Source organism: Megalopta genalis, chromosome 7 (genome assembly GCF_051020955.1).
Source record: "Megalopta genalis isolate 19385.01 chromosome 7, iyMegGena1_principal, whole genome shotgun sequence".
Lineage (NCBI taxonomy): Eukaryota > Metazoa > Arthropoda > Insecta > Hymenoptera > Halictidae > Megalopta > Megalopta genalis.
This window is the reverse complement of record NC_135019.1, coordinates 7,091,548-7,109,349: the sequence shown is the minus strand read 5'-3', so window position 1 is coordinate 7,109,349 and position 17,802 is coordinate 7,091,548. Positions and strand designations below refer to the sequence as shown.

The window sequence follows — 17,802 nt, the reverse complement described above, 5'->3', positions numbered from 1 at the left end:
ACGTTCCAACCGTTGTTGTAAATAGGTCGATGGTATTTTCGATAATGTTGCGGCCGTCGCGTTTTGAAGAACCGAACGCCTATGTAAATGGCCGCTTCGCTGATCCAGGTGCTATTCCTGTGCTCTAATCTCTTAGATTCCGAGAACTTATACGCCGGAATCTGAACCATGAAATATTCAATGACGGCTCCTTCATAATTCTTCCACTCGAAACGGGACAAAAATGGAAACGGGCGAAGACAATTTTCATTACACCGAACCGCGATTTATCGACGAATTGGATTTTGCGGATCAAACAGCCTCGGTACAACGAAAGGAAACTGTAAACAGCGTGCACGTTTTCTCGGAAAGAACAGTAGCGGATCGGGTTACAGAAATGTCTCTCTAATTGACGCTCGGATTGTCCACAAAAGTAGACAATTTAGGGAGAAGAGAGACGATTATTCGATCCTTGCGGTTCATTTTTATGGTCACGAATTGTTAACCATAAAAACGAGCAGCAAGGCTCGAGTAATCGTATCTCCTCTTCCCAAATTGTCCATTTTTGTGCACAATCTGGGAAGAGGAGATACGATCATTCGAGCCTTGCAGCTCGTTTTTATAATCGTTGACAATTCGTGACTATAAAAGCAAACCGCAAAGCTCGAATAATCGCATCTCCTCTTCCCAAATTGTCCATTTTTGTGCACAATCTGGGAAGAGGAGATACGATTATTCGAGCCTTGCGGTTTATTTTTATAGTTACGAATTTTTAACAATTATAAAAACGAGACGCGCAGCTCGAAGAATGCTATCTCCTCTTCCCAAATTGTCCACTTTTGTGGACAATCTGAGCGTCAATTAGAGAGATTACTGTAATTCTTTGTTGCTGGATTACAGTAAATTCCCTAATTGGCGCTCAGCTTGGAAACAAAAATGAACAATCTATAAAGAGATACAAATAATCGTTGACGAATAATCGCACCTTCTCTTCCTAAATCGTCCACTGTTTTGTACAATCTGAGCGTCAATTAGGGAGAACAGTGATGTCTCCCTAACTGACACTCAGATTCTGCACAAAAATAGACACTTTGGGAAGAGGAGATACGATTATTCGAGTCTTGTAGCTAGTTTTCTATAATTGTTGACAATTCGTAACTATAAAAATGAACCGCAAGGATCGAATAATCGTATCACCACTTCCCAAATTGTCCAATTTCGGTGTCAATTAGAGAGACACTACAGTACAGTAATGTCTCCCTAACTGACGCTCAGATCGTAGCTTCAGCCTTGCAGCTCATTTTTATAGTTCTTGACAATTCCTAACTATAAAAATGAATCGCAAAGATCGAACAATCGTATCTCCTCTTCCCAAATTATCCACAGTTGTGCACAATTTCGGCGTCAATCAGAGAGACATTACTGTATACCGTGGGGTGACCAGTTACCGCGCCGTTCGTTTAATTCTCGGTCATAATTAACTCGATATTTCTCGAATGAAGCGTATTAAATTCTTTTTCCGTTCGGAAATAAAGAAAATAAAGGAACGCATCACCGGCAGAAATTCGAAGATAAATTAACGGGGCTGACCTAATTTCGATTTCGGGGGACGCGAGCCACGAGCGCAGCGAGATTCCTATGGATCTCAGAGATTTGCAGGGACAAGATCTCTCTCTCTCTCTCGAGAGAGAGAGAGAGAGAGAGGGAGAGAAGGAGAGAGAAGGAATCGCGGCAGCCTCGGAATTCGAGTTAATCGGCCAATCTAGAGGCAGCAGAGGCTGCCCCGAAGAAATTCGTTTTCTCGTCATCGCGAACGCAGGAGGACATTACCAGACGACGTTACGGGCGTTCTTCTTACGAGGCATTTGCGCAACCGACACTTACGTGGGTACTTTCGCTTTGCATAATTTAGTCGCCGCGTTTCGATCGCGTATTCGTATTCGGAACGGCTGTATCACTCGCGACATCGTAAACTTACTTTTTGAAACCGCGTCCCCGTATTTTCGGATTTCCTTTCGGATTCCCTTCGCTCGGAAAGGGTCCGCGCGGAACTTTCGAGCCTCGGACAGACGCCGCGCGTGAAACGATCTGCGACGCAACTCGGGAGGAACCAAGCCGGTGTCGGTGCTCGCAAATTATGCGGCCCGTTCGAAAATTCTGAACGGCAGTTGGCGAAGTTCGCCGCGCCCGGATTAAGCTTAATTATGCGGTGTCTCTCGCGTCGAACGGTTCCGCAGCCGAACGATCGCACGAATTGTTTTGTAACCGAACGAACCCGACGCGCGCCGCCCAGGAAACAAGCCGAGAGTGCGGCTATTTTGCCTAACAGACGCGTTCGTAATTTAATGTTGTTCGCGTTCAATGTTATTCCAGTCCCGGTTCCGTCGTGACTCGCCGAGATCGTTGAATCGGACGCGCAAGAATGCGTCGTAATTTTCTGTTTCCGCCTTTTTAAGCCGCGATTGAGCAATCGCTGCGAGAGGACGCGCCGACACACTCGAAATTTGGAGGATTCCGTAGCATCCAATTTAATTGTCGAGGTCCGGATGAAAAAAGCAAAAGCGTTCGAGAGTTCGGCCGCACGAAGGGGGAACATTGAATAAAAGATGCCGGGTCGCGGATTTAGAGAAAAACACTATCGCGTCGTAGAACATGCTTGATACATCGGTGCTTTCGGATCGTATTTGTATTCGGGACGGCGCGCGGGATTCGCGACGTCGTAAAAACAGTTTTGAAACGATCCGAGGTAGTACTCTTGCCGCGTTCGTTTCCAAACTCTCTCCCGTTCTTACCGTTTTTTTTTTCGTAGAAATCTGCGGGCCGCTCGCGCAAAACGTACGAATATCAAAATCTTCCTGCGCGATTAACCCTAATCCCTTCCTGATGCCAATTTGCACTATTTTCGAGTTTCGGAGGGTAAGGTAAGTTCTAAAATTTATATTATTATAGTATTAAATGATTCTAAAAGGTAAATTCTCCCCAATTTTCCTTCAACTCCTAAACAAAAATGGACAATTTAGGAATTTGAGCCTCGCAGCTGATTTTTACAGTTGCCGATTTGCAACAATTCTAAAAATGAAGTGCCAAGGCTCGATTATTAGAAGAGGAGACACGATTATTCGAGCTTTGACAATCGATAACTATAAAAACGAGCAGCAAAAGGCTGGAATAATCGTATCTCCTCTTCCAAAATTTTCCGTTTTTGTTTACAAGCTGAAGGAAAATTGGGGAGAATTTACTGTATATATTATCCTGTTATTTTTTTACGTGCGAAAATTGATCTCAGACTTTGCTGCTTTTCTTTCACACGAAGTATGCGTATCTATTATAATTAATAAAAAAACATGTAACGTAAAGATGCGACGATATTTGTTACGAAAGGGGTCTTCGCGTGTCAATTTGACAGACATGAATCTCACGAGCGGGAGAAGACTCTCCTTCTTTTTGTTGGAAAAATACCAAGATCAAAACTAAAGGAGATTTTTTATTAGAAGTTTTTTAAATGGATGTTTCAACGCAAATGTAAATAGCGCACGCTACGATCAGAGTAAAAAAGCAGTTTGTCCGGCAGATCGTTTCATTCTATGTGAAAAATGTGAAGAGAACATTGTGCAAACACGTTTCTCTTAATTTTCAACGAATATGTAGTAAAATAAATTATTTGCTTCTTGTTATACTGATTTTTATAACAGCGTCAATTTGACAAAGGGGCACGATTATATAATTATATTACTCGAGTCTCGCGGCTCGTTTTTACAGTTACCGATTGCCAACAATAATCGATAAAAGATACGAATAATCGTATCTCCTCTTTCTGCGATTTTTTATAACAGCGTCAATTTAACAAACAAGGGACACGAGTATATAATTATATACTATAATTGTAGTTACCGACTTCCAACAATAATCGATAAAAGCTACGAATAATCGTCTCTCCTTTCTCCAAACTGTCCATTTTTGTGCGCAATCCGAGCGCGAATTAGGGAGAATTTACTATAAAAATAAAATAACCAACGTTCAACCGATCTTATAACGCGAATCGAAGTATACAAATTACCGAAGGAAAATAGGGAATGTTGTTTAACGATGTCGATTCCGTGGAAATATTTGTGCTCGCGACGGCATCGTCGTAACAAATTTGGCCGTCCAGCTGCAGCAGGTTTCCTTCTATTTGCGAAAATTATCGGTCTGCTTGGGATTCGACGCGAACGCGTCCGGATCGATACATATTTACGTACCCGTATTGGTATTATCTAGTTGTCCGATCATTTTGGAAGTTACATCAATCACGCGGCCAATGTTTGAGATCAATTCGTGCAATCTTGCACGATAACGAGATCGAATAATCGATGGCGACAAACCCTCGAAGTTACGGGGCCGATTGGCCGCGTTTATCGGGCATTAAAGTTGAAACACCGGGCGTGCATCGAGAAATTTGTCTAGCGTGACTGTCGTTCGCCGAAAACAGCGCGACGATTTCACGAACCGTTTCCCCCCGATGTCGTCCATCATGTTTCCGACTATTAAACAACCGTGCGGCGCATCGAAGTCCGTTTCGATTCCACGGAAATTCTACACCGAAAATACTACAAACACGTTGACCAAACGATCCACCGATGTCGCAAAACACAAACGAAAAGCTTCGCACGGTCGACAACAAATTTGTTGCGATCATTCATTTTAGTTAAACATTCGATATTTTATTTCAGCGTTTAAAAGTAGCGATCTGCTATAAATAGAATCGGTGCTCAATTTGTGCTCACGATCGAATGCATTATGGCGTAATTGTATGAACATTTTCTTTTCCGCTGCGACTTCTTGTTTATACGAATTACAATAATGTCTCCTTAATCGACGCTCAGATTGTGTAAGGAAAGGGACAATTTGGGAAGAGGAGATACGATTATGCGAGCCTTGAAGCTCGTTTTTATAGTCGTTGGCAATCGATAACCACAAAAAACGAGTCACAAGGCTCGAACAATCGTATCTCCTCTCCCAAAATTGTCCATTTTTGAGCACAATCTGAGCGTCAATTAGGGAGACATTACTGTACAGTGACGACAGATTAATCAGAATAATCGTATCAGAGAAGATACATTTATTCGAGCCTTGCAGCACGTTTTTATAGTTGTTGACAATTCCTGACTATAAAAATGAACCGCAAGGATTGAATAATCGTATCTCCTTTTCCCAAATTGTCCACTTTTGAGCACAATCTGAGCGTCAATTAGGGAGACATTACTATACAGTGATATCAAATTAATCAGAAAAATCGTATCAGAAAAGATACGATTATTCGAGCCTTGCAGCACGTTTTTATAGTTGTTGACAATTCCTGACTTTAAAAATGAACCGCAAGGATTGAATAATCGTATCTCCTCTTCCAAAATTGTCCATTTTTTAGCACAATCTGAGCGTCAATTAGGGAGACATTACTGTACAGTGATATCAAATTAATCAGAAAAATCGTATCAGAAAAGATACGATTATTCGAGCCTTGCAGCACGTTTTTATAGTTGTTGACAATTCCTGACTTTAAAAATGAACCGCAAGGTTTGAATAATCGTATCTCCTTTTCCCAAATTGTCCACTTTTGAGCACAATCTGAGCGTCAATTAGGGAGACATTACTATACAGTGATGACAGATTAATCAGAATAAACGTATCAGAGAAGATACATTTATTCGAGCCTTGCAGCACGTTTTTATAGTTGTTGACAATTTCTGACTTTAAAAATGAACCGCAAGAATTGAATAATCGTATCATCTGTTCCCAAATTGTCCACTTTTGGGAACAATCTGAGCGTCAATTACGGAGACATTACTGTAGTCCAACAACGGAGAACCAAATCTACTATCGGTAGATTCTGTTGCCAGCTCTCTTCGCACAGAAATGCTCGACGCGAATAGAATATCTGCTCTTTTATTTTTCTGCAATTACAACGTTCGCAAAGAAAACTGATGCGACACAGATTTAACGTTAATAAATACCTGGCATTGTCCGCTCGAAAGGCGCCGTTCAAATATTTATTTCGAATGCGGAACTTTCTGAAAAACGCGTGATCGCGGAGATTGGAAAACGTCCTCGTTTCCCGCAACGAGCGAGCAAAAATGAAAAATAAAAGAAAAAAAAGAAGCGAACGCGGAAAACATGAACCACCTATTGTTGCAGTATCGGCAAACAAAAGTATCCTGATTCCTCCAGGTAACGCCTGTCGCAAATCGAAAAGTCCAGGCGCGCGGACGACGTACACAATCGCCCGTGAATAGAATGTCAGTAACCACGGGACCGCGTTATTATCAAAAGGACGTTATGTAAACTCGGTTCGCGGCAATTCCGGTGGGGTCTGTGTATTACAACGGTTCTCCGACGCGAGCGGAATTAGAAAATCCACCGCGTCGGTCCATCGCGTCCTCGAGCGGTCATTCCTTTTTTTTTCCTCTCTCCTGTAGAACAGCGCGCGGTTCGACGGCGTGGGAACCAAACAACTAATTGCAGCATTAATTTCAGAGACGCTACCCTGAAACGGGTCTCGTTTTATGGGCAGGCTTCCGACGCGAACGCGTTCGCGTGTTTTTAAGAAAAAAGCGTCAACATTGTAAAAAAAAATTACTGGTGGGACTGAGAATTCACGATTTTAGTCCGATATTCTCAAACGAAAGCGAACGTTTCGTTATTGTTTCAATTATAGTTCGTCCTTCTATTTTGCGGAAGATTGAAATACGGTTCGATTACGTTGACTGCCGCATTAGTGTCCGTGAAAATGATGATCAAACTGAGCTTGTACAGAAAAATGAACAATTTTGGAAGAAGAGATACGATTTTTCGCGGCTTATTTTCATAGTTACCGAGGCAAGACCAAAACGAGATGCCAGGGCTCGAATAATCGTGTCGCCTCTTCCCAAATTGATTATTTTTGTTTACAAGCTGAAGGAAAATTAGGGAGAATTTACTGCGTATATTACTCTGCTATTTTTACGAAAATTGATCTCAGACTTTGTTGCTTTTGTTTTGACAGACACGAATTTCACGAGCAGGAGAAGTTCACTTCTCTTTTACTTGAATTTTTTTGACTCGATCTTTCGTTACTATAAATTTACTCGAACGCTTGAATATCGAACGCTTAAATAACATCTATGCCCGATAATGTCAATTTGACAGACATGAATCTCACGAGCGGGAGAAGACACTTCTTCTTTTTGTTGGAAAATTATCAAGATCAAAACTAAAGGAGATTTTTTATTAGAAGTTTTTTAAATGGATGTTTCAACGCAAATGTAAATAGCGCACGCTACGATCAGAGTAAAAAAGCAGTTTGTCCGGCAGATCGTTTCATTCTATGTGAAAAATGTGAAGAGAACATTGTGCAAACACGTTTCTCTTAATTTTCAACGAATATATAGTAAAATAAATTATTTGCTTCTTGTTATACTGATTTTTATAACAGCGTCAATTTGACGAACAAGGGACACGATTATATAATTATATTACTCTAGCCTCGCGGCTCGTTTTTATAGTTACCGATTGCCAACAATAATCGATAAAAGATACGAATAATCGTCTCCCCTTTTTCCAAACTGTCCATTTTTGTGCGCAATCCGAGCGCGAATTAGGGAGAATTTACTACAAAAATAAAATAATCAACGTTTAACCGATCTTATAATACCGATCTTATAATATATAAAATTGATCTCAGACTTTGTTACTTTTGTTTCGACAGACAGGAGAAGACACGTCGCTTCTCTTTCATTTCAATTTTTTTACTCGATCTTTTGTTACTATAAATTTACTCGAACGCTTAAATATCGACGACAAGAGACTAGAATTTCATTTCAATTTTAAAGAAGAGAATAAAACATATATCTATGCCCGATAAGTTATCGCCAGAAATATTCGCGACGAGTCGAAGTACGGCAATGGGTTAACAAAAAGATGCTCCCCGAAGTTACGCGATTTCTGGCAGTGAACGCGTCGGTTGGTCTCCAGAACGTTCCAGAATCGGACATTTTTCCCGACAGAAAATTCGGATTTCGCGTAAAGTCCTATGGGTTACCTTTTATGCTCCCGGACGAGGTGTGAGGTGTCTGCGGTGCGTGCGAGGTCAAAGGTAACGGCGAGCCCGAGGAGGTCGCGGAGTGTTCCAGCTTGGAACTCACCGCGCTCCACATCTCGAACATGTTGAACGCCGTGGTGATGGCCTTTCGTCACTTCCAGGCTGCTACTCCCGTAGATCACCCGGCGGCGGCGGCACTCTTTCCCGGCTCGCCGTAACATCCGCTGCGTAGCGCCGCGACGCCACCCGAAAATGACGTCTTTCCGACGGTGTCAAGCTTCGATGCTACTACCGTTTCACCGCCGATTCTGTCCGCACAGTCACTTCCGAGAATCCCGAAACCGTCGTTCGAACTTTCTTACTCGTATATCGTGTGTACACTCTAATATATGTATATATATAATATATCTCTCTATACGTTGTATAATATCGTAATAATTGCTATTCAAGCCACGTTTCACTTTGTACAACGGTTCATCTCTCTTTCTCTCTCTCTCTCTCTTCTTCTCCCCCCTTTCTCTTTCTCTCTCTTTCTCTCTCCGGCTCAGTCGATGCTTCTAAGATTTATTATCACTTCGTTCGCTTACCGGCTACTGTACCTCGATTGCTTCATCCTCCATCTACTCTCCGGGTATTGTCGAATCGATGCTAAATCGCTTAACAAAATTATTCGGGAATCTCTTATTATCTTCTCTTCTCTTTATACACGGGTCTTGGTTGTTCACGCGAATGTGCTTAAGTTTACGCGGCGCACGTTTTAAACACGGGCGGCGATCGATGCTCGGGGGAAAAGAGACGCTTCTTCATAGACTCCTACGGTTTTTAATTAATTTTTATTAAGCTCGATATTTTTACGCACTTCTTTCCTCTTTCGACACCGGCACTTGTTTTTCTTTTCTTTTATTTTTTCTTTTTTACTTGTTTCCTTATCTCGTTAATCCTTTCGCCGGCGACCACTACTTCTGTCGGCCTGTGTTCAGACGTGCCTGTTCCATGTGTCCGTCCGTGTCTCTGTGTTGTTCATCGTGTTCTCTGTGTATGTATGTATGTCTGTGGTGTATGTGTGTGTGGTGTGTGTGTGTGTGTGTGTGTGTGTAGGTGTATGTCGCGCGTGTACGCACCGGCCGATCTACGTATCGTCAACGATTTCCGAACTGTACAAACTATGTACACCTCCCTCTTTCGACCGGTATTACGTTAACACCGTGTCCATCATCGTCCGCTTCCTTCTCCACCTCCTCTTCCGCCTCCTCCACGCCACCCCAACTCGCCCTACGCCACAGCGTGACACGGTTTACCGCGTATCACCTCGCCGCCGTTATTAGTATCGTCAGCACCTTGGCTAATGAACGTCCCAACGCGACTTTGCCGTGGGCAGCAGCCTCTAGTCGCCGCGAAGCCGAAGCACACCGAGGCGGCTCGTCGTGATCGTCGACGTTGCGATCGGGTCCCGTGCGCTCTTCGTTCCCTGGACTCCGGGCACCTCGCGTGACATGGCGCCAAAGGCGGCTCACGTTCGACGATCGCCGATCTGGAAACAGTTTCATCAGCGCGAACAGTTTCAGGCGGCACCACCGGGCCGCCCGTCGTTTCGCTCGGTCCTCCGCGATATCTTTCGGAAAGTCGCGCTCACACCCTCGCGGCAGGTCGCCCTTGCTTCGTTGTTTAGTCCGACGAGGGCGAACCTGATCTACTGCGGAGATACTTACTTAATCTACTGCGAGTCTAATCTGCCGCGAGTCTAATCTACTGCGAGAACCGGTCTAACTCCTTTTGGACAGACGAAAGTGCCTGCTGGGGGCACACGCGTCTTTCGCAATTAATTATACTCCGCTGATAGTTTTCGATCGTATCTACTGGTCGACCGTCAATGCGAGCTTTTGTAATTCGTCGTTTTTCACTGCTATATTTTGATCGCATCAACTGGTCAACTGGTCAACGCGAGCCCAATCTACTGCGAGCCCAATCTACTACGAACTTAATCTACTGCGAACCTAATCTACTACGAATCTCTACTACGAGTCTCTCGCAATTTGACCTTTTCCACTGCTAATTTTTGATCGCATCAACTGGTCAACGCGAGCCAAATCTACTACGAACCTAATCTACTGCGAGCCTAATCTACTGCAAGTCTAATCGACAAAAGTGCCTGCTAGAGGCACACGTCTCTCGCAATTCGTCCTTTTCCACTGCTATTTTTTGATCGCATCAACTGGCCAACGCGAGCCTAATCTACTGCGAGCCCAATCTACTACGAACCTAATCTACTGCGAGCCTAATCTGCCACGAACCTAATCTACTGCAAGTCTAATCCACAAAAGTGCCTGCTAGAGGCCACGCATCTCTCGCAATTTGACCTTTTCCACTGCTATTTTTTGATCGCATCAACTGGTCAACTGGTCAAAGCGAGCCTAATCTATTGCAAGCCTAATCTACTGCGAGTCCAATATACCACGAATCTAATCTACTGCGAGAACCTGCCTACCTCTTTTCAATCAGAGAAAAGTACTTGGCGATGACGCGAATTTATTACGATCTTTTAAAAATATCAGGAAAAATGTGATCCGTGGAAAATCAGAAGCAATTCTATGATTTTTGGCTCTCACGAACTGGTCCGACGTTGAAGAACCTAATCTACTGCGAGAATAATCTGTCTAAGCCATCTTGATCGAACGAAATTACCCAGTGAAATTTGAATATACCTTCTGCAGAAATTTATATTTACTGCATATATTCTGAATATATTCTGCAGCAAAATATATTTACTGCTAAGAAATTCTTTGAATTGTTCGTTAATTACCTACTCGCTCTTTTAACGAGAGCCAAATGCGGCAATGGAACACAAATCTTTCACAAATTCATTCCTAAAGACGATCTTTGACGAGATATTCTTTTCAATATCAATTTCTCGATCATGCAAAGTGGCCCGACAACGGCGAGCCCAATCTACTGCAAGAAGATTCTACTAGCTCAGTTTCCAACGGATAAAAATACTTGGCATGATTCGATTGTCTTCGGTCGTAGAAACGACTCGCGTCTCGTGTATTCAATATTAATAAATTCCTTTCATCGCTAATCCTACATTTACATTTTAATTCCTCGATAATCGTTCGTGCCGTTAAAGTCTCACGAAAGCTGACGTTATTAATTATTAAGCGCAATAATTCCAGGCAAATCTTCAAATGAAATCCTTAACGAATTCGTGGCGAAGACGAATTTTCTTTTCCGCCGCGATTTTTGTCGCCGCGCGGTCCGACAATGGCGGACCGAGTCTAATGCGACGAGAGTCTCGTTAAAAATTGTCCCGCCGCCGAGAGTCATCGCTAATGAACAATAATCTCGCTGCACGTGAAAAATATTCTCTGTTCTTTTTTTCGTTTTTTTGTTCTCTTTTTTTTACTCCGGGACAACGTTCTACTATAACGTATCCAGAAATTAATTAACGTACCACGAAATGCCGTAGAATCGTCGACGTTGTTTCTACTCTAACGATTGCACGTTCGTTTCCGTAACAAACTGTTCGTTAATTTCGCCGCCCCGCCCTATCGTTTCGAACGCGCAGCGAGAAGATATCGAACAGAATCGAACGGACACGAGCAACATCGATATTCCTACGCGAAACGAACGAAACGCGGTTGTAAATGAAACATTATTTTCCCATCATCTACATCCGATCTCTAAAGTGGACGTACGCTGGTACGGGCATAAAATTCCTTCTCCCCGTTGTAAATTATTAAACGTTAAAGTGGCGCCGATAGACGCGGTTGCGAAAGAAATCATAAAGCAAGGGGTTAAAGTCTGGCCGGTGGACGTAAAATGGCCGACGAAGTTCCGAGCAAATTTCTAGGCGATGTTGACGGACTTTTTATTCCGGCTTTTTTCTTTTCAACCTGTTGTTGGAACAATACAGTAATGTCTCCCTAATTGACCAACAAACAACTGAACAATTCCTAAAGAGATACGATTATTCGAGCCTCGCGGCTCGGTTTTATAGTTGTCGACAAATAATCGTTGACGAATAATCGTCCTTTCGCTTCCTAAATCGTCCATTTTTTTGTACAATCTGAGCGTCAATTAGAGAGAACAGTGATGTCCCCCTAACTGGCGCTCAGATTGTGCAGAAAAATGGACAATTTGGGAGGAGGAGATGCGATTAGTCGAGCCTTGTAACTCGTTTTCTGTAGTTGTTGACAATTCGTAACTATGAAAAGGAACCGCAAGGCTCGAATAATCGTATCTCGTCTTCCCAAATTGTTCATTTTCACGACAAATCTTGTTACTGCGAATCTTCATGCAAGATAACAATTGTCTGCGCCGATTGCGAGACGAATGAGCCAAGTATAATATTCGTTCCTCCTTAAATCATTTTAATTAAGTTAAAACGAATACGTCAACGTTCTTAATTTCATCGAATCTTTTCCCGATTATTCGAGCCTTGCAGTTCGTTTCTATAGTTGTTGACAATTCGTGACTATAAAAATGAGTCGCGAGGCTCGTATCTTCTCTTCCCAAATTATCCATTTTTGTTTACAGGCCGAGGAACAATTGGGGAGAATTTATTGTACTATATTCCTATTATAATGTGCGACTGTCTCTGCGACATAGAAAATTTCTGAGCCGTTTGCGATGCACACAAGTTTCCGCAAGGCTCGAATAATCGTATCACCTCTTCCCAAATTGTCCATTTCTGTGGACAATCTGAGTGTCAATTAGAGAGACATTACTGTATTCGTTTTTGTACGAGTGTCCGCGATCTAATATAAATATCAGTCGTTGCTTTAATGCGACAAGCTTAATTATGCGACGTCTCTAACGATACGCTTTATTAAAATCGAGATCGAGAGCTATTTTCGGGAATCCTTGGGCGATGATGAGCAATTCGTCTTCGTTTTCACGGGATCAGGATGATCGATTTGGCCTGCCCGCTAACGGAGAGCCAGTCGTGAAATGAAAAATTATACTCTAGCAAGTTTCTAACCTCGTTTCCGACGGATCAGGATGATCGGCTTGGCTAAAATAGCGGCGGCTACGATCTATTATACATTTCTCCAATTAAAGTTTCACCCGTCTTCTTATCATTAATGTACGATAACGATCCGAATAGGAAAATAACGACCCAATTTTGCTTTATGTTTCGCGAAGCATTTTTCTCCGGTGAATCTCGTTGCTCGGAAAACGCTGGAGAACGATCATAAGTCGGAGAGAGCGACTGATTAGGCGATGAATGTGTTTTCAAGTGACGTAGAAGAATAGCGACAGTGATAAATAGACCGCGGATTTTATGCATCTCTGGCAAAAATGGAATGGTGAACGGTAAATCGGGAAAAGATTCGATGAAATTAAGAACGTTGACGTATTCGTTTTAACTTAATTAAAATGATTTAAGGAGGAACGAATATTATACTTGGCTCAGTCGTCTCGCAATCGGCGCAGACAATTGTTATCCTGCATGAAGATTCGCAGTAACAAGATTTGTCGTGAAAATGAACAATTTGGGAAGACGAGATACGATTATTCGAGCCTTGCGGTTCCTTTTCATAGTTACGAATTGTCAACAACTACAGAAAACGGGTTACAAGGCTCGACTAATCGCATCTCCTCTTCCTAAATTGTCCATTTTTGTGCGCAATCTTAGCACCAGGTAGGGAGACATCACTGTTCTCCCTAATTGATGCTCAGATTGTGCAAAAAGAAATGGACGATTTAGGAAGAGAAGGTACGATTATTCGTCAACGATTATTGGTCGACAACTATAAAACCGAGCCGCGAGACTCGAATATTATCTCTTTACAAATTCTTCATTTTTATTTCCAAGCTGATCTCGTCAATTAGGGAGAATTTACTGTAATCCGGCAACAAAGAATTACAGTAATGTCTTTCTAATTGACGCTCAGATTGTCCACAAAAATAGACAATCTGGGAAGAGGGGATATAATTATTCGAGCCCTGCGGTTCCTTTTCATAGTTACGAATTGTCAACTATAGAAAACGCGCTATAATGCTCGACTAATTGCATCTCCTCTTCCCAAATTATCCATTTTTTAGCGCAATCTCAGCTTACTCTATCGCAAAGCTGAAGTGAATTATTTTGGACAAGAAATGCGTGAAATCTGCGGTCCAGTCGCCGTCTATTCCTATCCGAAACGAAGATGGGAAGCCGAACCGGCCGAAGAGTTCGGTGAAATTCGACTTGTTCGAGGATCGAAACGCCGGTGGTCGGAGAAAGGTAACAGTTAGACACGCCACGTGTGCGAGATGTAAAAAGTGAGTCACGCGAGAAGAGAAACGGAGATGTAAGAGGATAGGATAAACTAGAAGCGACACACGCGCGTGTCTCGGGGAGATGGGTATCGTATTCGGCACGTTGACGCGGCCGTCTGTCTACTCGTGTCTGCTCCGTGCACTTGTCACACGGACGCCCGACACCGTTAAATCGCGGATCTAATGAATGCACGGCATCCCGTTACGACGAAAAGGAAAACAAAAATCCGGCGTCCCCTGCAGAGCCGATTATCGCGGCGGATCGACTGAAATATCGCGCGCGGGCGAGCCGTCCGCTTGCATCCTCGCCGCGATCCATGTTTCAGAGGCACCGACTCTATTTTCAAATTCCGCGATCCGAGCCGCAAGCACTGCTGCGCTATCAATTATCAGAATGAAATTTCATCGCGGTCCTTCGGATTCGACCGAACTTTGCACCGTTCTGAATTTTTTACGAGTATTATCTTCTCGATTCTTACGATCGCCTGATTCGTTATTTCTGATTTTCGTTGGCGAGATCGGGAGAAATCGTTGCTGCAGAAATTATGCTATGGTTGCGACAATTGGTTGCAATAATATCGTTCTTTTTGTAACCCTCGCACGACGGTGGCTGGGTCCGCAGTGACCTTTATGCGTTTCGTGCAAGCAGGGGTGCGGGGAGAAATGGAGTTTTGAAATATTGCATATGTAATAAATTGTTTTATCTTCTCGTGCGATACAGAATTTGGTTAAATAAACTTTCTTTGAGATAGCGATTAAATATGAATAATATGTGAGTTAAATATACGTAAAATGTTATCTTCATATCAAAATATTATAGTTACATATTATCATATATAATATAATATAATACAATATAATATATATAATATAATATATACTATAATAATATTATAGTTCACTCGCCAAATTCAGTGTGACTTGGTAAGATTAAAGTATTTATAGTCTATTTACTATTTCAAAAATCTATTGTTCCCCGATCCTGCATCTACGGAAACAGCATAAATTACTTATTATAAATAAACAAAATAAATAGAGTTTTATTCCCTGTCACCTTCCATTATGGTAACATCAGCAACAGTCAAATAATAAATCAATAAATCGAACCGAAACGAAGCTCTTATATATACGCGTATATTATAGACGTTGCACGGGTCATGCCAGACCCGGCCAGCCCACTGGAGTCCGCCATGCGAGTGCCAATAATTCCAGTGGTTCGAGAACGATGCGTTCAATTTTGTCGCGAGTGGATCGAATGAGTCATAACTATCTAGAAGTCTATGCTGCCGTCTCAACAAAAACTTTGCAACAGAACAAACGGATTCACGCAATTATGCAGTTCTGCAATAACAATGCTGTCCACATTACAGCTCCACGCATTTATACGGCGATTCTTCCGCGAATACGGATGGTTCGCGAGTGATTCATAATGCAAGAGGATCGACCATTAGCAACTGATTAATTACTGGAACAGCTTATTAACTTGTTAACTCGCCGGCTACGACGAGGACGCGGCGACGAATTAAAGCGTCCCAACGAAAACCGACGACGCAACGAAACGACAACTCTCCCCTTTGAACCACCATGAAGAAAACAAAAGCGAGCTCGCCTCCGGTTGAAAGGTTAACCCAGAAGAAAAAAGAAGAAACGGTACGTACTCCGCGCCGCTAATCCCCTCAAAACAGAATCCCCGGACCCCTAACAACTCTCCCGACACAATAGACAACGACGATCTTTACGCGACCCTTCGGCAAACCAGTCCGTTTCCGCGCGTAGCCAGAGAGGTGGATCCGCCGGGGAAAAATCCTTCGGAAGAACCGAACGCGCCCCGCTCGTCGTTCGTGGAACGAGCGTCGTCGCGGAAGGCCGGAGGCCGGGTCAGAGGGAGGACTCTCGTCGTCGGAGAGACGGGATTCCTCGTGACCGGGAGGCAGACCGCGGTTACCGCATCGCCGCGGCCGATCGGTCACGACTCGATACGAAAATTCAGACATGTGCGCATCGATCGTGCATTTCCGTACATGGACTGTTCCCCTTTAATCCTGCCGCGTTGCAAGTACGAGAGCTCGTGTCGAGGGGAACCGCACTTTGCTATCGAGCGAAGCTCGCAACCGAGCGACCACCAGCCGAGCCTGCCTTGCTTTGCCTTCCCAACCAACCCACCCACCCACCCATCCGCCGCCTGCCTGTGCGCCGACACATTCCCGGCCTGCGAGCGTGTAGGACACACGGACGAGCGCACACGTCGACCCGACGACAGTCTGTTCCGTGCTTTCATGCCGGTTCGCAGTGCCCGCGCCTCTCTCTGGGCCAGGCCGAGATTCACCGTGGAAGGAAGCGTCGCGGCGCGGCGGTGCGGTGCGGTGCGGTGCGGCCACGCTCGCGGGCGCAGCGAGCACACACACTCATATACACATAGGCGCAGATATAGGCGCCTCACATAGGCGCTTTACATACGCGGCAATGTGCAGCGGTTCGCGAGCGTGTGTGCAGCGGTTCGCGAGCGTGTGTGCGCGCCGCTTTTTTTCCCGTGCACCTGCATGTGAAGAGCACGTACGTCCGGAGAGGCCGGCGCGCACGCGGCCGTCTGTGTGAAAAGTGCGCTCGCAGACGTGCGTGCGTGCTTGCGTGCGTGCGTGCGTGCGTGCGTGCGTGCGTGCACCGGCGGCCAGCACACTGCACCCGTGTAATGAACTGTGTCACCGTGATTCGTGTTAGCTGCGACGCACGTGTGTGACGGCTGGTGCACGCGTGTTACGCAACCACCGCGACCAAAGTGCGCGCGAAAAAACTGCCGCGGCGGCGGCGGCAGCGACGGCAGCGGCGACGGGACGAACGCTGCGCGATGTGCGTGCGCTAACGAGCCGTGTCGCTGCTGAATACAACGATGCCGGTGTTATTAGTCCGCGGACGATACGTCTGCCGGATAATCAGCCGTCGTATCGGCTACGGCCGCTAAGAGGATCTTGGAACAGGGACATAATCGACGGTAGCCCTGCGCGCTGCGAATCGCTGCAGGTCGCGGGTCGTAGGACATCGGATTTTTGAGAAAGCGACGGGTTGCTGTTCGTTTTTGTTTGAGTAGTTTCAGAAAGCGACGAGTTGCTGTTCTTTTTTGTATGAGTCGCTTGGAAAAGCGACGAGTTACTGTTCTTTTTTGTTTGAGTCGTTTGAGAAAGCGACGAGTTGGTGTTCTTTTTTGTATGAGTCGCTTGTGAAAGCGACGAGTTGCTGTTCTTTTTTATATGAGTCGTTTGAGAATGCGACGAGTTGCTGTTCTTTTTTGTATCAGTTGTTTGAGAAAGCGACGAGTTGCTGTTCTTTTTTGTATAAGTCGTTTGAGAAAGCGACGAGTTGCTGTTATTTTTTGTATGAGTCATTTGAGAAAGCGGTAACTTCCTACTCTTTTTTGTTTGAGTCGTTTGAGAAAGCGACATGTTGCTGTTCTTTTTTGTATGAGTCGCTTGGAAAAGCGACGAGTTACTGTTTTCTTCTGTATGAGTCGTTTG

General features: G+C 44.1%; 1 protein-coding gene across 8 annotated transcripts in view; it reads right to left on the bottom strand.

Annotated features, from left to right (window-relative positions):
- The window catches only part of Hr3 (nuclear hormone receptor 3 ROR-beta), a 274,259-nt gene that overhangs the window by 131,551 nt on the left and 124,906 nt on the right, over window positions 1-17,802 (bottom strand). The window contains exon 2 of one of the 8 annotated variants that reach the window (XM_033485623.2): window positions 8,033-9,563. The exons of the other annotated variants lie outside the window; for them this stretch is intronic. Within the exon in view, the coding sequence (XP_033341514.1) occupies window positions 8,033-8,156 (124 nt within the window). The 5' untranslated portion in view covers window positions 8,157-9,563. The remainder of the gene's footprint in view (window positions 1-8,032; window positions 9,564-17,802) is intronic. 8 annotated transcript variants of the gene reach the window in all.